This window comes from Anas platyrhynchos, chromosome 1 (genome assembly GCF_047663525.1).
Source record: "Anas platyrhynchos isolate ZD024472 breed Pekin duck chromosome 1, IASCAAS_PekinDuck_T2T, whole genome shotgun sequence".
Lineage (NCBI taxonomy): Eukaryota > Metazoa > Chordata > Aves > Anseriformes > Anatidae > Anas > Anas platyrhynchos.
Window position 1 is genome coordinate 4055001 of NC_092587.1, and position 18062 is coordinate 4073062.

Genomic DNA, 18062 nt, shown 5'->3' on the forward strand with positions numbered 1-18062 from the left:
TTCTACATCAAACCCTAACCTGTTCTCCAGAATGGGGTTGCACCAAGCCGGATGGCAGACAACAGGGCTCAGTTACTGCACGCAAGGGTTGTGCATCAGCCACTGGTATCAGCCAGCCACGTCTTGGGCACCTGGAGTTACCATCAGCCCAAGCAATTCTCTCTGGAATATAATTCCCTCATAAAGCTGTGATAGTGGTGAATATTTTGTATTTTTAATCAAGTCTTGATTGTCTTTGCTTTGTTGGGCAGTTTAATTTTTCCACTAAAATCTAGGGGAAAAAAAAAATTAATTCCTTTTCTCTCCAGGCAAGGATCAATTCCTGGGACCTGCTGTCCTCTTCACCAACAGCCCCGGAGGGGTTAAACACAAATGCCTGGGCTCGGTGTCACACCCCTTATGGCATTTCCCAGACATTCCCTGTTATAAATTTAATCTGTCTTTAAACAGGTGCCACATCTCTTAGGCAACTGGGGTATATGGCAGAGGTTATATTTCTCCTGACCCTGCAGAAGCAGCGAGCTGCTCGCTGAGCAGGTCCTAACCTCACACACAGCAGTAATTTGTGTCACTAAATCCTGGGGCTGAGCGAGAGCTGGGAGCACCCTAGCAAAACCCTGAAAAAGCAGCCTTGTGAGAGTGATGTTGGTCTGAATTTGAGCTCTGGGATAGCAAATGTCTATCAGGGGTTGTTTGGGTAGCTTAGACAGACAAACAGTCTCTCAGATTTCCTTCCATCATTTTTTTTTTTCTTTCTATTCCAATGTGTGTGCTTCAGCACTAAGACAATTGGCTGTAGAAAAAGCTCTGGAAAGACAATCAGTTGGCGGTTCATTGTCATTTAGGGCCAGATTTATACATTATTTAAATGCTACTTCAATTTTGGTTTAGAGTATCAAGAGGCATTTCAGGTGAAGATTCTTTGTACTGCCCCTCTGAAATGCAGCCTTGCAGTTCACTGATCACCAGTGGTCCTGGATGAATTAGGAAGCGTCTGATGCAATTTAACAGAAACTGAGGTCAAAGAAGATTCCCAAAGTGAGTGGCAGCATGTTTGTTCTCTATAAACAGAGCATCTCAAGCTAGTCCTGATCCATGCTTGTCACTGCAGCATAGTGGTACTGCCTCATGGTCCAAGAGGTTCAGATAACACTAGTGTGGGCACATCTGTACCCTGGCTGTGGATGTGGCCTTTGCACATCCTTGGCCAGGGTACCAGGATGCAGATTTTAATAGTTTGTCTTTGTATAGCAGCCTCAATCAGCCTTGGATGCCATAATTCTCGGAAGTCCTCCCCTCCAGGTTAATAAGGGGAAAGTAGACAAAATTTCTGGAGCCACTTCCTGAGCTCCTTCATTCTGGAGCCACTTCTTCCTTCTGAAGATCCCTTCCCTTAACACCACGTCAAAGCTATTTCCTAACATCTAGCAGATTGAAGCACATTACCAAGTTTCCCTATTTCAGTCAAGCATCCTCATCTCATGGAGGAAGGTGACAGATCCTCATCTTACCTTGGTCTGGAACGTACAGAAGACATGAGTCAGGAACGGGTGCTCCCAAGCTAAGGAGAGGACTCTCTTCTCCACCATCGTGCATTCAACATCATCATCCATCAGCACCACATCCTTCTTCAGGGCTTTCACAGCAAAATACTGGTCTGTGCTCTTCAGCTCAGCAAGAAACACCTAGGATAGAAACAGTTGCTCAGAAAGACCAACATTATTCTCTCTTAGCTGGCAACACAGCCATGGGAGCTGAGTGAGATGGGTTGAAATGCAGCACTGAACAGAACATTTTGCATGGGTAAATGAGGGATTAATGAGGGCAGACCTTAAAAATGTTTATATTTAAGTCTGGATTAAGTTATTAAGACTGTGTAGCCTTTGTGCTTTTTTCCCATATCCAGAACAGTTTTATGGAGTTGGACTCTGGGGAAGAATGAGTAGGTTTTGGTAATTACAAGAGCATGGGCTGCATGCTCATGTGGACAGGACTTGTCGGAGAGCTGAGCACTTCTGACGACAGAAACCAGCTTTATGCAAATCCTCATGAGGTACATTTCCTGTTTTCTGACTTTAAATAACAAATCATAAAATATTGCTTTGTCAACATGTGAAATGCAAATACCCTGCACCAGATCCTCAGTAGGTGTAAACTGGAGTCCACCAGTAGTAGTTCCTCCCTGTTAGCAGAAAGTCTGAGCAGAAAAACCAGGCCCCCTGTGCTTCTGCAGGACTTCTCAGAGAAGAGCAAAACACACCACAGGGGAGACATAATTTCTGTGGCAGGGAAACTGAGAGGTGAAGCAGCAGGAAAGGAATTTCTTGAGACCACAAAGCAAGGTAGGCTCTGCTGGAAGGCAGTACCAGTCCTGACCTTGATGCCAACAGCCTGTCAACAGTGTTTCCCACAGACTGAATAAATATCTAAGATTCATCAGAGAGACCTTTGAAATTCACTGAGACACACTATTTACTGAGCAGGCTCAGATGTTTTTTAACCTTGACAAAGATTTTATTTGCCTTTTTGGCTACTGATATATTTCACTTTGCAGCAGTAGACAGAACCTAGAGCCTCCCTCTGTCTCTGCAGTGAATGACCAGAAATGCTAACAGTGCAGATGCTGCAGGGACCCTTTTAAACTAACTTTCTGGGCAGGGCTCTGCTCTCCCAAGCAAACTGGAGAGCACAATACATGTGTGACTCGTGCTGACTCCCAAGTCACATGTAGTTAATGTTAGACTTGATGCAAAGGGACGTCTCGCATGGGTATAGCCCTCAACCTCCCCAGGTCCATGCAGAACTGGAGAGATCCCTCAGGCGTGGAGATCTGCACACCCCGTCTCCTCTATGGGGAAGTGAATCTCACTCCAAATAGATCAGAGCACCGGGAGTGATACCTACACAGGAAACTTGTGGGTGAGGTTTGTTGCAGAAAGGCACGAACTAGCCCATCCTCTCCACACCCACATGGTGCATAGCAGAGAAACACAGATGCTTGCAAGGTTGGAGAGTCCACATTAGCACATGGGTCTGAAGCAAGCTGCAGAATCTGCTTTTGTGGAGATGTCCAGGACTCAACAAGACAAGCTACTGAGTAATCTCATCTGAGGAAACCTGTTTTGGGCAGGAGGCTGGACTAGATGACTTATAGAAGTCTGCCTCACAATGTAAATGCTTCTATTACATCTATGCTCTTTAGGCCAGGTTAATTCAGGGTGTGGAATTTGGGGTATTGTGACTTAGCTCTAATTCAGACATCTCAGCTCTACTTCACGTGCAAAATGTAGACATGCCAAGTGTTTTCAAGTATGGAAAGCCAACACAGCAAATGTCTCTCCAGTTTAAGAACTGGCTGCAGCAATTGCTCCAACTCAGCAGGTAAAAAGCAGGCCTTCTTTAAGGCAGCTTTCACCTTGGAAAGGTTTGGGATTTGAGCAATGTGATACATAATGATTCTTTTTCTCCTTATTGTATGTGAAAACACAATGGAGAGTCCCTCTGAAATTATTTCATGCAGCTCTGAGCTGGCACTGAATAACATGAGTCCCCTTTCAGGGGACATCTGCAAGAAGGAGGAACAATCCACCATTCATCAAGATTAATGAAAGTACTGAAAACAGGTGGCTCTTGTTTCAAAAGCACACATTCTTGGCTGTTGTGAAATCTGCGTTATGCTCCAGCACAGATCAGAGCAGGGAAAGAGAAATCAGCGTCCCCAGCTGGGACCTGCTGCTCTGGAGAAGGGCACCTTTCTGGCTTGTGCTTCTGCCTCCCACCAAGGCTGCTTGGTTAAACTGGTGAGATTAGCTGCATGAGGGGGGACAGCAAAAAGACTTTTTTCACCAGCTCTCTGTGGATGCCCAGGGCCAAACAACCTGCACAGAAGGAGTCATTTTTCTCCTCTCCTATCATGGGTGCTCATGAGAGAGCAACTAATGGGGCAGAGGAATGGGTGAGGAGAAGACTGTGTTCAAGACTCAGTCATGCTGGAACAAGGGTTCTTTGAGGGCATAGAGATGTTTGTTTTTCCCTAAGTGGCCTTGAAACCTCGTGTTATTTAGTATCATAACAAGCAATATGCACACCTATGCAGTGGCTTTGCAGTCTCTTAATGCTTACCTTGCCAAAACTGCCCTTCCCCAGCATCTTGTGCAGGACAAAATCTTCAATGGTTAGTTTTAGCTGCACTTGGACCTCTTGCTGTACCTGGCGCTGCTCTCCTCCCAAGTCTGGTTCTGTTAGAGACTCTCCTTTCCCTGTGACCTCCACTGGAATCTCCCAGGAGATGCCCTGTGGCTCTGCAACACACATCAAAGCATTCAAATAAACCCCTGGAAGTACGGAGAAAATCCCCAGAATACTTACAAGGTATTTTGAACAGAATTTTAAAAAGGTCTTTTCAAACACATGTAAATGTGGTGGCCATGTCAGGTGAGCAGAATGTCTCTGCTCTCACATTGCCTTCTTTCCAGAGGAAATTTTACTCCAGTATAACTCCACCTTCTTCAGTGCCATTACTACCTTTTTACAAACTTCTTCATCTGTCTTTCTTCTTCATAGCAGCAAAACATGAACAAACCCTTTATTTCTGGCAGCCTGTGTTCTTCATTCCTTCTTGCTGCTTGCTGTTATGATGGGGTTATTGTTTCTTCTAAGGCCCTTGGCAAAAGCAGCATGTGAATCAGATGGCAGGGACAGCATCTTCATATTGGGTCCCTGCTCTGGTTGTGACATTCTGATCAAATACTCCAGCTGTTCTGGAGTGGAATTACTGAGAGTTTCTTCAATACTCCATTCACTTGGATGTATGTGAACTTCTAAAAGGGCCTGTCCCTTACTGGATTCATCCCATGCACTCACATACTTGTACTGTCCTTAATCACTGACCAGAAAGAACTCTACTCATCAGACAAACAGACTTATACATAAACAAGATGTGAATCCATTTGGGTTTTACTATACACATCAACATAGTCAGTTCTCCTTGCAACCCACAGAAAATAAGAATAGATGGGAACATCATTAATTTTCTCTCAGGGGTCTAACAGCATATGGTACCAAAACCAGCCTCTGAGTCTCGATAGCCTGGATCAAACACAGAGCACTTTTGTAATGTAGCTCTGACATGCTTTAGCCAGTGCCATCTGGCTTTTTCTCTAGTTTCTGTTTCTGAGTGGTTAACTCCACACAGGGCAGTACTTACTTGCATTGAGAAATATGATGATGGTGATCTTGAGCTTTGTTTAGGGTTAGACCTGAGGGCCTACTGTCTTAGTCCTTTTTTTTTTTTAAAAAAAAAGTATTGATTCACCAGTACTTTTCTTTTTTTCCTCCCCTTTCTGATATTTTAAAGCTTTTGGGAGTCTGCAAAAACGTTGTGTCAGTACCATCATAGGTCTGATGCACTTTCAGTATGGTGCTTGAAGGAGCACCATAAACCATGAAGCTGGTCCTGAAAAGACCTTCTATGTGGGACACACAGGTCTTATGAAAGGAAAGTGACATTTCTGATCCTACAATCCAGAGTTCTCTGACCTGAGCATAAAGCAGACAAACAAGGGATCTTCCCAGGACTGTAATTTTCCTTGGGTGAATGAAGTGGGGATGTCAATGTTTTTAAGAGGGACTGGATGTCAACCTCTACCCAAAAATCAAATCAGAAAGAGAATTAGCCATGGTGATCAGAATGTCTCCCAACCTCCTGTTCCAAGCTTGGATTCTCTTTAAATTTCTCATACATTATGGTTTGTGAGTCCCAGGAGAAGAATAAACACATTATTGCCAGTGGAGGTAAGAGTTATGCTGAAGTACTGGATCAGAGAGTTTAGGAACTAGCTGGATGAGTAGTGGTTGACGTCTTATGTTGCTAGAGGCTGGGATGGCATAGGGATAGTGCAGGTTTACAGAGAAGAAAGAAACCAGGCTGAGATCTAGGGTATCTGCCTAGCCTAAGTGACTTGGAAAGAGCTGAAGATATTCAGGGATGAGGAAGGATATGTCTTGCTCTAGGTAGGAAAGATGCATGAAAGATTAATTGGCTAATACATTCTCTACCCTTGCAACCCCCACCAAACTGTGTACAATAGGAAGAAAAAAAAAAAATGCCTGCTGTACCATACCACTAGGGGAAACTACCTTTTTTTCCTGTTGTAGATGTTGGAATTGCTTGAAGAGGTGTTATATCCTTCACAAGTACAGGGAGGCCGATTTCAAGAGGTCCATCTCTGGAGATCTGTTCTGTGTCACGCTGAGATCGAGCCTGGATTACAGAAAACAGCAAATGACTTTTAAGCCAAATGTTATGTTCTGAGCTTATGGACACTGTTGCTTCTTGACTGTGACTGTCACACAAGCCAAAACATAGAAGAGGTCTTTGTATTTGAAAGGAGCATAACTGTACCCAATGTTTTGGGGTTTGAGGAACCCACAACCTTCAGCAAGGCTTCTTATGTGTCTGTGTGTGTTACTAGGTGTTTGTACTGCCAATGCAAAGATACCCTGTTCTGCACAGGGGTCCGTGTCCATGGCTATCCTCACAAAGGACATTTTCATTATCATTTTCCTTCCCAATAGTTCTCTTTGAAGGGGAACCTGTAGGCAGGATCATACTGCAGTCTTATCTCTGCACACTGCCTGGATGTCATTTTGAGGAACTCCTGTTCTTGGCATGTTGCAGAGGATAAGAGTTCATCTGGATTCAAGTGTAATGAGACAAAAGCATTAAAGAGAAATCAAGTGAGGGCTATTAAAACACTAAGACCCCACCTACAGCTCAAGAAGTTCCCATGGCCTAAATTTTTGGAGATAAGAAGAATATTTGTGTAGAAGAATCTAGTGTTTTCCCTCTTCACCTTTCAACGGTGACTCAAAGACACCTGTATGTAGTTCAAGGAGCTGCAGACAGCCAGCAGATAGGAAATGGAGAAGTAAAAGCAGAAAAAAATCCTCTTTGAAGATTTGGCAACACCGCCTATTGAATAAAGGTGAGCAGTATGCAGAGTTAAACCTTGCAGGTAGACTCTCAGGAAGTTACAGATGGAAAAACACCTGCTGTGTGTATGAAGATTTTGCCTTGGTATACTGGAAGAACCTAAATATGCAGGACTGTGAACCTACAGATTTTGTTCCCCTCTGAGGCTATTCAAGAGCTGAGAGGCATCTCCTAACAATCCTGGTTTGGAACTAGAATCCTCTCTAGAGGCTTGGGGCTTGTGACAGACTATTTTTCCTTCTTTTAAGTCAATTTGCTGTGTTCTCTCAGTGTTATTTACATGATAGTATTATCTAGATCCTCTCTCCAAGGTCCAGGTCTCTTCATGAGAGTGCCTGCTCTGATGAGTTTCACAACAAACAAGTCAGAGAGACACAGGAGAAATTGCTGAGTGACAACCACAGAGCAAGGTCATGACACCAAAGGACCCAAACCAAGTTCCTCTCCCTGTTTCTCGGACCCTGTTACACAACTTAAGCTACAAACGTAATGTAACTACAGCTGTGCTGAATCAGAGAGTCCATCCAGGTCATGTCCTCTCTGAGACAGGCATCAAACAGACACCCTGTAAAGATGTAAGGAGAGTATAAGCATGTCAGGCCAGCTCCTCAAATGATTCTCTCTATCTCCAGTGATATGTAGCTCAGAGAACTCCTGATTCAGAGACAATGCTTTTCCATTAACGTAATTAATTAGCCTGTCTTCTGTGAAGACAATCTGAGAGAGCTGGGGTTGTTCAGCCTGGAGAAGAGAAGGCTCCGGGGAGACCTCCCAGCAGCCTGCCAGGGCCTGAAGGGGCTGCAGGAGAGCTGGGGAGGGACTGTGTGTCAGGGGGTGAAGCCATAGGATGGGGGGAATGGCTTTAAACCAAAAGAGGGTAGATTTAGACAAGGCATTACGAGGAAATTCTTCACTCAGAGCATGGTGAGACCTTGGCCCAGGCTGACCAGAGGAGCTGTGGCTGCCCCATCCCTGGCAGTGCCCAAGGCCAGGCTGGATGGGGCTGGGGGCAGCCTGGGCTGGTGGGAAGTGTCCCTGCCCATGGGGACCCATTTTCCATTCTCTGTTTTGAACAAGCTACCCACAGTGCTCCACTCAATGCCTTTGTTTCTTGTACTGAGACAAACATTGAACAATTGATCGTTCACTCTGCAGGTCACTCATGGATTAAAGTACATACCTGTTGGGTGCTCTCTATCATTGCTAGAGCTTCAGCCATTAGTTTCTGGTTAACTCCGCAAAGGTTTGCTACTTTTGTCTGGCACTTGTGATGGACATTCATGTCACAAGCTGAAAGAAAGAACAGAGGTGTCAGGACAACAGAAGGTTGCTGGGCTGTAAAGGATTTAACTTCAGATTGGGGAGGAAGGTGCTGCTGTTGGCCAATGGCAAAGACCAACCACACAAAAAGCTCAAAGCCTGGGCTCCACAGCATCATTTATCCCTGATCAGACTGCACTCATGTTGCTTTTTGGTTAGTCTCCAGAGATGGGATTTTTATAGTTACTACTGGGCATTTTTACATCCATCAGCCTTGGCAAATACAGACTTCCAAAACCCTGCAATGCACTTCAGCTCAGAGATAACTGTGGTCACAGAACAGGATCTCCCTTTTGGCATAGGATCATGAAGGGGAAGTGTCTTAGGTCTGTCTGATAGTGAAAATAGAGTGTGGAAGGTAATTCTAGGAGTGATTTTGGAATATCAGTAGCGGGCACTGCAATATTCCTTTGTCTCTCTGGGAAGTCACTCTTCAGCCTCATGGATCACATATCCTTCTACAGATCCTCCTTGAGGGATGGTCCTCTTGACCACATCTTCACCATCCCTGACACCATCTCATCGAGGCTTCAGACAGAAATGCATGAAATGAGATTTGGTTCTTTAGATTGGAGCTCTCTAAAGACAGCAGCCTGCTCTCATGCTCAGACTGTGCCACATACACCAGGGACTCACCATCACACTTCAGTCCTTGCCGTGCAAGACCCCAGAGCAGCGTGCCACAGTGCTCACAGAACGTTGGACTCTTGTAGTTGTAGACTTTGAAGCGGTGAGGCACATCAATCTTGAACCTCTCCTTGTGGAACTGTAACAGAAAAGCCATGTTGGCAATTCACTTCTCTCTGCTGCAGCTCTGCATGAAAAATCAACAGCCCCCAACCTTGTACCAAAGAAGGTGGGGTATTTACTGCTGTTTTATTCTTGGGTATGACCATCAAAAAGAAATCTAACATTCAGATATATAAAGACAAATTTTAATATATAATATCTGTCCAGTTCTTTGGAAGTTGTGTAATTTAATCCTTGGGTTTGATTTATCTGATCAGGTAGCTGTCTGCATCTCAGCTACTCACCCAGATTCCCTAATGCTCAATGGAGAAACAGAGGTAATTCAAAAAAAGATTAATCTCATCCTGAAAATGGATGTCTACATTTATTGCCATGAATCACTCCTTAGAAAAGCCTATTTTTTTCTTTTCGTATATAGGGACTTAAATGTGATGACAAAGCTGGATACATTTACACTGGAGGTGTTAGAAGACAGGTGAGATGACTCTCATTTCTAAAGACTGTAAAACGATAACATGTACCAGGGACTGGAGAAAAACATAAGCTGTAGAACACAATTAAGAAAAAGGTAGTATCAGGAGTATAAACTCCATTTTTGCCCACCAAAAAGAAATTTTATTATAAACTGATATAAAAAAATAAAAATATTGGAGATGCTAGATCTTCCACTAATGGTTTGGAAATCTCAGATGACATAGACTGGGATGTTAAAGTACTGCTCTGAAAATTCAGTATGACATCCTGCCTAACACTGGATAGTGAAGAATTTCCTCTAGTAATTCTCTACCTCATGTCCATGGCTTTTCTCTGAGCTATACTTCATACATTAGGAAAACGTCAGTCCTGATTCGGTGACTGCTTATTCAGTGGCAGATTTGAGTAAATCACAAGTAGGAGGTAATGAAACCACTGGGCATACAAAAAACAAAGGATGCAGATCAGATCACACAGGTTTTAGTTCAGTAGCATGCTTTGCTTCATGTGAAGTTCTTTTACAGCAATGCAGGAGAGATATGAATGACACTCAAGTGTTTTAAAAGCAACCAAATAATAATACATACCATTGTTTCTCTGCTATTGACTGCTGATCCTGTACACTTGGCTATTACTTTATCAATGCACTTCTTATGAATGGCAGCATTACACTCTGAAAGAACAAATGTGTCATAGCATTCATGAAAAAATCCCTTAAGAAAAGACAAAGTAAATAATGACAGTAACAAAAAACAAAACAAAACAAACAAACAAACAAAAAAAACAACAAGAACAAAAAGAAAACACAAAACAAGAACAAAAACAAACACAAAAACTTACGTCTGCACTGATAGCCTTGTTTATTCAGACCCCTGAAATAAACAGAGAAATGGTTAATTCTGAATTTTCTGAAAATTCTGAATTGCCTCTACATTTGAAAGAAAAGCAACACTTATGAAAGAAAAATAATAAAACAGTCTTGCTTTTTATCCATCTTTACAGAGTTTCTCTAATTTAACTATCTTCATTCACTCTAACTGCTGGAAACTGGCTTTCACAGCCCTTCCAGTCCATAGTTACATATTGAATTTTGCAATATCTAAACAGCAAACTAGGCTGATTAGAAACGACCATGCATTTGGCAAAGACAAAAGTATTTGTAACAATAATACGCTAAAAATGAAAGGAATTTTCACAGCTGGAATTACAACTGTGAACCACATCCTTGAAGTGATGCAGTAACTCCTACATGCAGGATGCCAAGCCTCCATTCCTGCTTACAGCAGGAACACAGATATTCACTAAAGAAGCAGAGCTGCTCCTTCAAGTTGAAAGGGGAAAATGTGCACAGATCTATTTTCATTTACCAGACAAACTCATGACAGACGGAGCAAAAGGTAGGTTGTGGAAAGAAGGTGGCTGTGAACTCGTGACACTTGACATTATGGATTTTGGCCTGTTTGATGGCTCCCCTGCGCTGATGCAAGGAGAAAAAGCCTTCGGTCTCACAGTCAGCTAGGTCCTTTGCATCTGAAAGGAAGCAGAAGATTTGTTAGGGTACACTGTCCTGGTCAGGCACCTTGAGAAAATGCAGTTGCAAAAAATACTAACTGACCGAAGCTGATGATTCACTCATGGGAATCAATATTTTAAGGAAATACTGTTTTCTGAAATCCACACAAGGCTTGTTTGGATTTTTTTATCTACCATTCCTACAGGGACACTAAAATGACTTCAAACTGAGGATTTTAAGCTCCCCTGAATATTCATAATGCTATTTTGATATATAGACCAGAAATTTCCCAAGGAGAGGTAATTTGCAGCTAAATATTACATTTGAACTTTATATGGCACTAAAGAACAATAAAAAAGATAAATTACATAAGAATATCTATTTATAAATGCACATACACGCATATAAATAGATGGATAGATAAATGGATATTGAAATGTGGGCATTTAACTGAATCTTTCATGTGTGCGTGTCTATGGTTGTGAGTAAACATTTATGTATGTTCTTATGATATTCTTGTTGTTGTTGTTATTTTTCCATGCCAACAGTTGCTTCGCTGTTTCCTGTGTTCATGTCATTATTCAGAATTCGTATTTAAACTTTTTAGAACAGAAAACACACCAACTCTGGCTACTCATGCATATATGCATGTGCACTTAGGTACACGCTCAAGTCTACAAATCTTGATCTGCACACAATATCTAACTCTCAATTTCTGTCTTGATTAAGTCATGCATTACACAGAAAATTACCTAGATATTCTGTGGAAACTGCCCCCCTGACTGATCTGATGATGATCCTGCTATTTGTAATACAAATGCAACTTGCATTTTCTATGCTTTGGACTCTCCGATGCTTTATAACATGAAAGGAGGCAACAAGAATCTATTCTATTTTAAAGTTGGGAATGGATGAGGAGAATATCGATATACACATTCTATTAGCTGCTTTCAGTACTTCTGTGATTCTGGAAACAAAGGTTCTTGCAGATATCTACAGCCTATAGCTTTACCCCACATCCTTGAAAGACTGCAAGAACTTTGGCATCAAAGACAGGAGATCATGACTGACCATTTTGATTGCAACCCATTTCTTTCAACAAAGCAAATACATTTTCCACAGACATTGAGCTCAGCAGATAAGATCGAGTTCTCAGTGAAGACACCTAAACAAAGGTGTGTCCTGTTCAGGGTGACTAAGCCAGCCCTACGTCCCTGGAGGTCCAGCTGGTGCAGGCAGTGGAGCCTAGCAAATGACTCAGCTCACCACGCAGCAGGCACCTGCATCTGATCAGATGAATCACTCTCTAGGTTCTTTTCCTGTTTTGCCTAGATTGCTCTTATTCTTAGGCACGCAACTCACGTGTATTTAGGTGTTGTCAGCTGTAAAACATAACCCATCCTTTATGGCTGCACTATCATGCACACCATGGTACATGTTGTATGCATATATACACATGCAATGATTTCAGAGGGAGTGGGCTCCTTATGTATCTATTCCATCTTACCTTGTATAATAAGAAAAATGTACTGTTTCAATGACAAAACAACCAAAAATTTGCCTTACAAATTACAGATGAGCAGTCAGTCTTCATCCCCACCATGCGATAGTAATTGCTTTTCTGTGGTGTTCATTTCAAAACATTATGATAGTTCCTATGAATAAATCAGTAATAAAGTATGCTCTGCTTTCAGTGAAGACACCACATCTGCCCCACATAACCAGAAATTACATCTATCAATTAGCAAATAAATTCACTTGCCACTGATTTCCAGGAAGTATCTGGCATTCATCAGCATTCGCCCTTGAGGTTTCAGTTCTAGCTGGTTGTGATAAGTGAAAAAAAAAAAAAAAAAAAAGAAAGAAAAAGAAACAAGAAAAAGAAAATTGCAATCGTTAAACAGACGTTCAAAGAAACAACTATCATTTCAGATGGCTCAAGCTACCTCAATTTCCCAGTGGGAACTGATGAATGCCAATGAATACTAATACTTGAGTTTTCATACTGATGTGGGGGTATATGGTGAGTGAGCAGCAACTGTAGATTGATCAGCTCTTATCAAAATCTCAGAGCTGCATGACTGAACAGATAAAAATGACTAAAACAGAAATTATAAGCAAGTTATTAAACAGCAGGTCAGGACCAGCATGTCTATAGAGAAAACTTGTAATTCCCAGAGGATTATACGAGGGGGAAGTCCTCTAAAAATCCAGCCAACTTCAGACAGGTGCTAAAAGAACACTGAAATCTCTGAAATCTTTAGAAACTTGCACCTGCAATTCTAACTTTCATTAGTCAATGTGAGTGATAGTACAAAATTTCTCGGGTATTTTTTTAGGTCTTCCTACTGGACCCACCTATCCAAACCTTCATCCACACATGCCTTTTTAAAATCTGGGTCCACTTGTATAGGAAGCAGCAATTCAAGGATTTCGTCAGGCTGAAAACTACAAGTCTTCCCCACCCATTTCCAGCACATTCTGAGCTGGGCTACCTCTCTACCTCTCTGGGTGAAGCAGTGACATCGTACAGAAAAGTGAGAAAAACATTTTTCATTCCCATCCTAATCTTTGATTGATGGGATATCTGGGACCAGCCTCCTTAGGTCATAGCTTGTATCTGGGAGTGAGTGAAGACCTTAGGAGATGCTCCCAGGCTGGGAAAAAACAGGACTATTGTCTCCCTACTTTGTTTAATCTCAGATTAGTTACTCTTGCTACGAACACGCAGTACTCTGCCTACATCCCCCCTTTCCTCTTCACCACACTACAGCCTCCCAAACCTTCGAAGCCTTGGGTTGGAGTTGGAGTGATGCTGAGCAAGGCCTTCCAGTTTTCAATTTCAACCCTAAGTATCTTCATTCCTTCCAAGTGTTGTGTTAAAAGTGCAATTCTCTACCAAATCATGCCCTTAAGTCTTTTAAGAAGCCAAGGCCTTTTTGACATTTCCACTTGCTGCTTAACTCAAGTAGCTTAACTTGATAATGGGCAGGAAAAACAAAACAACTCCAGGAAATCAGTTTCTCTCCAAATGCCGTTCCCCTTTTTAGTTATTCATGACATTGCTCCTGAATACTACATGTTAAAGACTGTTATCAGCAGCTTTCTTGCTTGGACTGTCAGGGAATACAACCTTACATTTAGCATCCTTATGAAGACTGATATTTCAAATTTACTCCACTGTAACTCCGGTGATTTTAAAGGAGTTCCTCAGGCATAATTCTGATGTCAGGTAGCTGTGAATCAGTTACTTGATATTAGATTAAATTTTTAAAGCTGTTTCCCTAGAGCACATAAAATAATTCACATTTAGCCACTTAAATTACCATTTGTCCCCAGTGGATTCCTTAAGCAAAAATTAATACATGGGCACAGCTCACATGAACCAGAATCTTTGCTAATAGAGAGCATATGTTTCAATATAACAGCAGCGGGTAATACAAACTTGCTGTGCTCCCTTTTTTTGTGATAGGCATGGAGATCTTTCCTCCAAGATAAACCCAAGCAGACTCAAAACATTATTCCTCAGCTTTCCATCACATGCTGCAAGAGGAGATAACGAAGCTCACCCATATTTCTGTCTTCCCATTGCTCTTTTTACACCTCTCCGCCAGCACCTTGAGTTCCACTGTGGTCTCTGAGACCATTTCGGCACTTTTGTCCTTGACAACGATGTGCATGACCCTGCCATTGTTGATGTGAGCATCGAAAGTGCTGTTCCACGGTGGGTACATGGTGGGTTTCTTCTGCACGTACACCTGGCCATTTTCTGTCAACAAGAAACGGTTTGGATTAGCTAGATTTTCTTCTCATCTGCATTAAGGCAGCCACTCTACAGTCCCTGAGACAGATTTGTGTTATTTACACACTTTAAGGTCTCTCTCTGGGGAAGGTATGTAATGGATGATAGAGTGTCTTAAGAAGTTACTGTGTGGAGTTAAAGCTGGGAAAGGATTCATCTCACTTAACTTTAGGAGTCTACAATGTGAAAGTCAATATCTGATCTATTTGAATATCGGCTGCCTTCAGAGATAGTGAAAGGAATTTAGTACATATACATCAATGGAGTTAGGGTACATTTATTTGACCAAATATAGGCATCTACTTTAGAGAAACACAATTTCCAACCCTGATTACATTAATTTTATTAAGTAGATCTCAAATGTAGATTCTGACACACTAAGATACCCACATCTAACTACACGAGTCCCATCACAGATAACCAGTTACATGTGTCACCTGTCCCACTGCAATGAGAAATGAAAGGGTTTGCTTCAATGCCCCCAAAATATGGATGCACTTTGTGATTAGGCTCAGCTGCTGTGCATGGTGAGTCCGATGTTACTTCTCAGCTACCTCAGGTCTCTTAAAAATAAATAACTCTCTTGCAAACCTGCAACCATATCCACAGCAAGGTAGAGCTGTTGACCTAGCAGACCTTTCTTGCACCTCTTCATGCACTCATTCCTCTTCCTTCACAACAGACACATCTTAAAATGATCTAAGGTGTCTCTGAGCCCTAGCATTAGCTGGCAGTCATCTCTTTACTTCGATATGTCAAATTAAAAGCTTCTCAGCCAGCTTGCTTCATTTCACATGGCCAGTTTTATACCCTGTAAAAGGCTTGGAAATTAAGGGAAATTCTACTTCACAGTTACCCTCTGCAAACTTTCAGTCTATCAAATGTCAAAGCAGATGGAACAAGAGAATAAAAAACAGTTGTGTGAGCAGTAGAGCTGTGACTCCTGTCTCCTCAAGACCCTGCTCCTGTTTCCAACAGTCCCAGCCCTTTCCCTTACCCCACCAGCTGGAAAAGCACATGCAGCCGATAGCCTGGAACATGACATGTGGTGGAGGAAATCTTTATCTGCCTTTCCCTTCATGGGAGAACTAATTCAGGTTTCTTTCCTCTAATCAGCTTTGATTTCCCCAGGGAGGAACTCAGGGATTTTTGAGGCTTGCACCGCACCTACAGGATGGATTAAACTTGTGCAACATTCTTCTCAGGACATGAGAGAACATTTATTGGGGATAAAGCAAATATCAGGGCTGTGAGACCATAACAAAAATGTCCCACCACCACTAGGTAATTATAATTTGAGAAAGCAACTTGTCAAGGATTTATGGACAATCCTACAATCAATACCAAGTTGCTTAAATTTCACTCCACAGCCCAGCACTTGCCTCTCATGGAACGGTTTTATGCTTGTTTTATCCACATAAACTTGATTAGAGCTGCAGGATGCTCTGACCATCGCATTGGATTGCATTGCAAAGCTAAGCAGAGGTCACTCCCACAACAGAAAATCACTTTCTGGTATGGCAAATACTTGTGCAGCTAAATCTTAGGTTAAAACTCAGTTTCCTTGAATTTTAGAGCGCCTCAGTCTTCATCAGTTAAGTGATGAAGGGCTGGCTTTTCATATATGAGGATTTAAACAGTCAAATACCATTGTTCAGAGGCATAACTCATTCCCATCAAACTTGCAAATATATATTTAAGCCACTCTTTCAACGAAAGCAACCAAAATAAGGCAGAAAAAATGCAACAGAGGACAGAAATCTCAGTAAGGACCACTATTCCCTTGCCACCTCAGCAATCCACTCCAAGGATGTGAACCATACCACTTGCAAAACAAGTGCTTTGGCTAGCATCGCACTCCAAAATGTACAGCTCAAACAAACAAACAAACCCTAGAATGCGAATGAACTGGCCAGTGCACGGGATCAGACACGCATCCCCAGCACATCCCCACTGACGTCTGTGGAGTCCTGCCAAGGATTAGTCTAACCCTTGGCTCCTGAATAATGAAATAGCATCTGTCTTTCCTGGGGAGCAGCTCCCACTGTAGCTGGAAGCACTTCTCCTGCAGGCCTGCTGAGTTCAAGCACGGAGCAGGATCTTTCACGAAGTAAATGTCACCAAGACAGGTGTCAAAATGGCACCAGGCCAGGTGGCTTGGGAAAGCAGAAGCCATTTTTAAAGGACAGATATTTTTACACCTCAGAGGTGCCTATGATCTCTGGAATGGTTTGTCATCAGAAATAAATTGCTATAACATGTCTAGCTATGTGAAGTTTTTTATTTTTTTTTAAGATTATATCACAAATTACCAAGATCTTTTTTATGACATAAGTAGGTGGCAAAAACATATAAGATATATTAAGATCCTTCTTGGTCTTCTGAAATTCTTTAGGGTGCCCTTTTTTGTGACATCCTTGTGTCCACAGATGACGGGCATTACTCCCCGACCTTGTGTCCTCTGCCCCTGTGACTTAATTATAATGGCTGGTGCACATGAGGCAACTTTTGGCATAAACACAAAATGAATCAAACTCCTTTTTTTGGGAACCTAACATACTCATCATCTATCACTTGTCCCTTTGCAAACAAACAAACAAACAAACAAATACCAATACCCTTACTTTCCTAGTGCTACACATAGTATATCCAGTCCATAGAAGGACTTTGCAAAAGCCACAGTAGACACATCTACCAAAATAGTTCCAAAAAAAAAATGCAGAAAATTGGGATTAGATCTATCATGGATTCAGCTCTTACTGTTGTATAGTCATCATTTGATGTGAAGAAATACTTGGCATGCATTAGACAGAGCACAAGTCTGGCAGTCAGGGTTTTTTGTATCTCTTAAAGCCTTTGCAGCAGACACATTTCTGTTTCCTGGACATGCCAATTCAGCCAAAATTTGCATAACGAGGCATCGCAATAAAAATGTTTTGAATTTCATCACTACAAGTGCTCTGTGAAAACTGGGAATTGGAGAGTAAATAATGAACAAAAATCACAAACCAGAATGCAGCTCTTTCAGATATTCTCAACTAACATTCGTCCTGTGATTCTCGTTGCCTTTTGCCTTCTCTGAGGCTGTTTGAGCACAACCCTTGTGGATGGTCATGTTGAGATCATTTCTGGCATTTAGCACTAGGCTCATCTCACTGAATATCAGGCACGTACCTCTGAGCAGATTGTCTAACCTACCCTCAGAGTCA

The 18062-nt window shown here is 42.1% G+C and overlaps 1 protein-coding gene across 1 annotated transcript in view; it reads right to left on the reverse strand.

Annotated features, from left to right (window-relative positions):
• PRKCQ (protein kinase C theta) overlaps window positions 1-18062 on the reverse strand; it is a 60688-nt gene that overhangs the window by 20600 nt on the left and 22026 nt on the right. The window contains exons 4-13 of the mRNA XM_038187913.2: window positions 14621-14820; window positions 12814-12874; window positions 10906-11068; window positions 10379-10410; window positions 10126-10211; window positions 8951-9080; window positions 8175-8284; window positions 6139-6262; window positions 4123-4301; window positions 1512-1685 (exon numbers count right to left, since the gene is read on the reverse strand). Coding sequence (XP_038043841.1) covers window positions 1512-1685; window positions 4123-4301; window positions 6139-6262; window positions 8175-8284; window positions 8951-9080; window positions 10126-10211; window positions 10379-10410; window positions 10906-11068; window positions 12814-12874; window positions 14621-14820 — 1259 coding nt within the window. The remainder of the gene's footprint in view (window positions 1-1511; window positions 1686-4122; window positions 4302-6138; window positions 6263-8174; window positions 8285-8950; window positions 9081-10125; window positions 10212-10378; window positions 10411-10905; window positions 11069-12813; window positions 12875-14620; window positions 14821-18062) is intronic.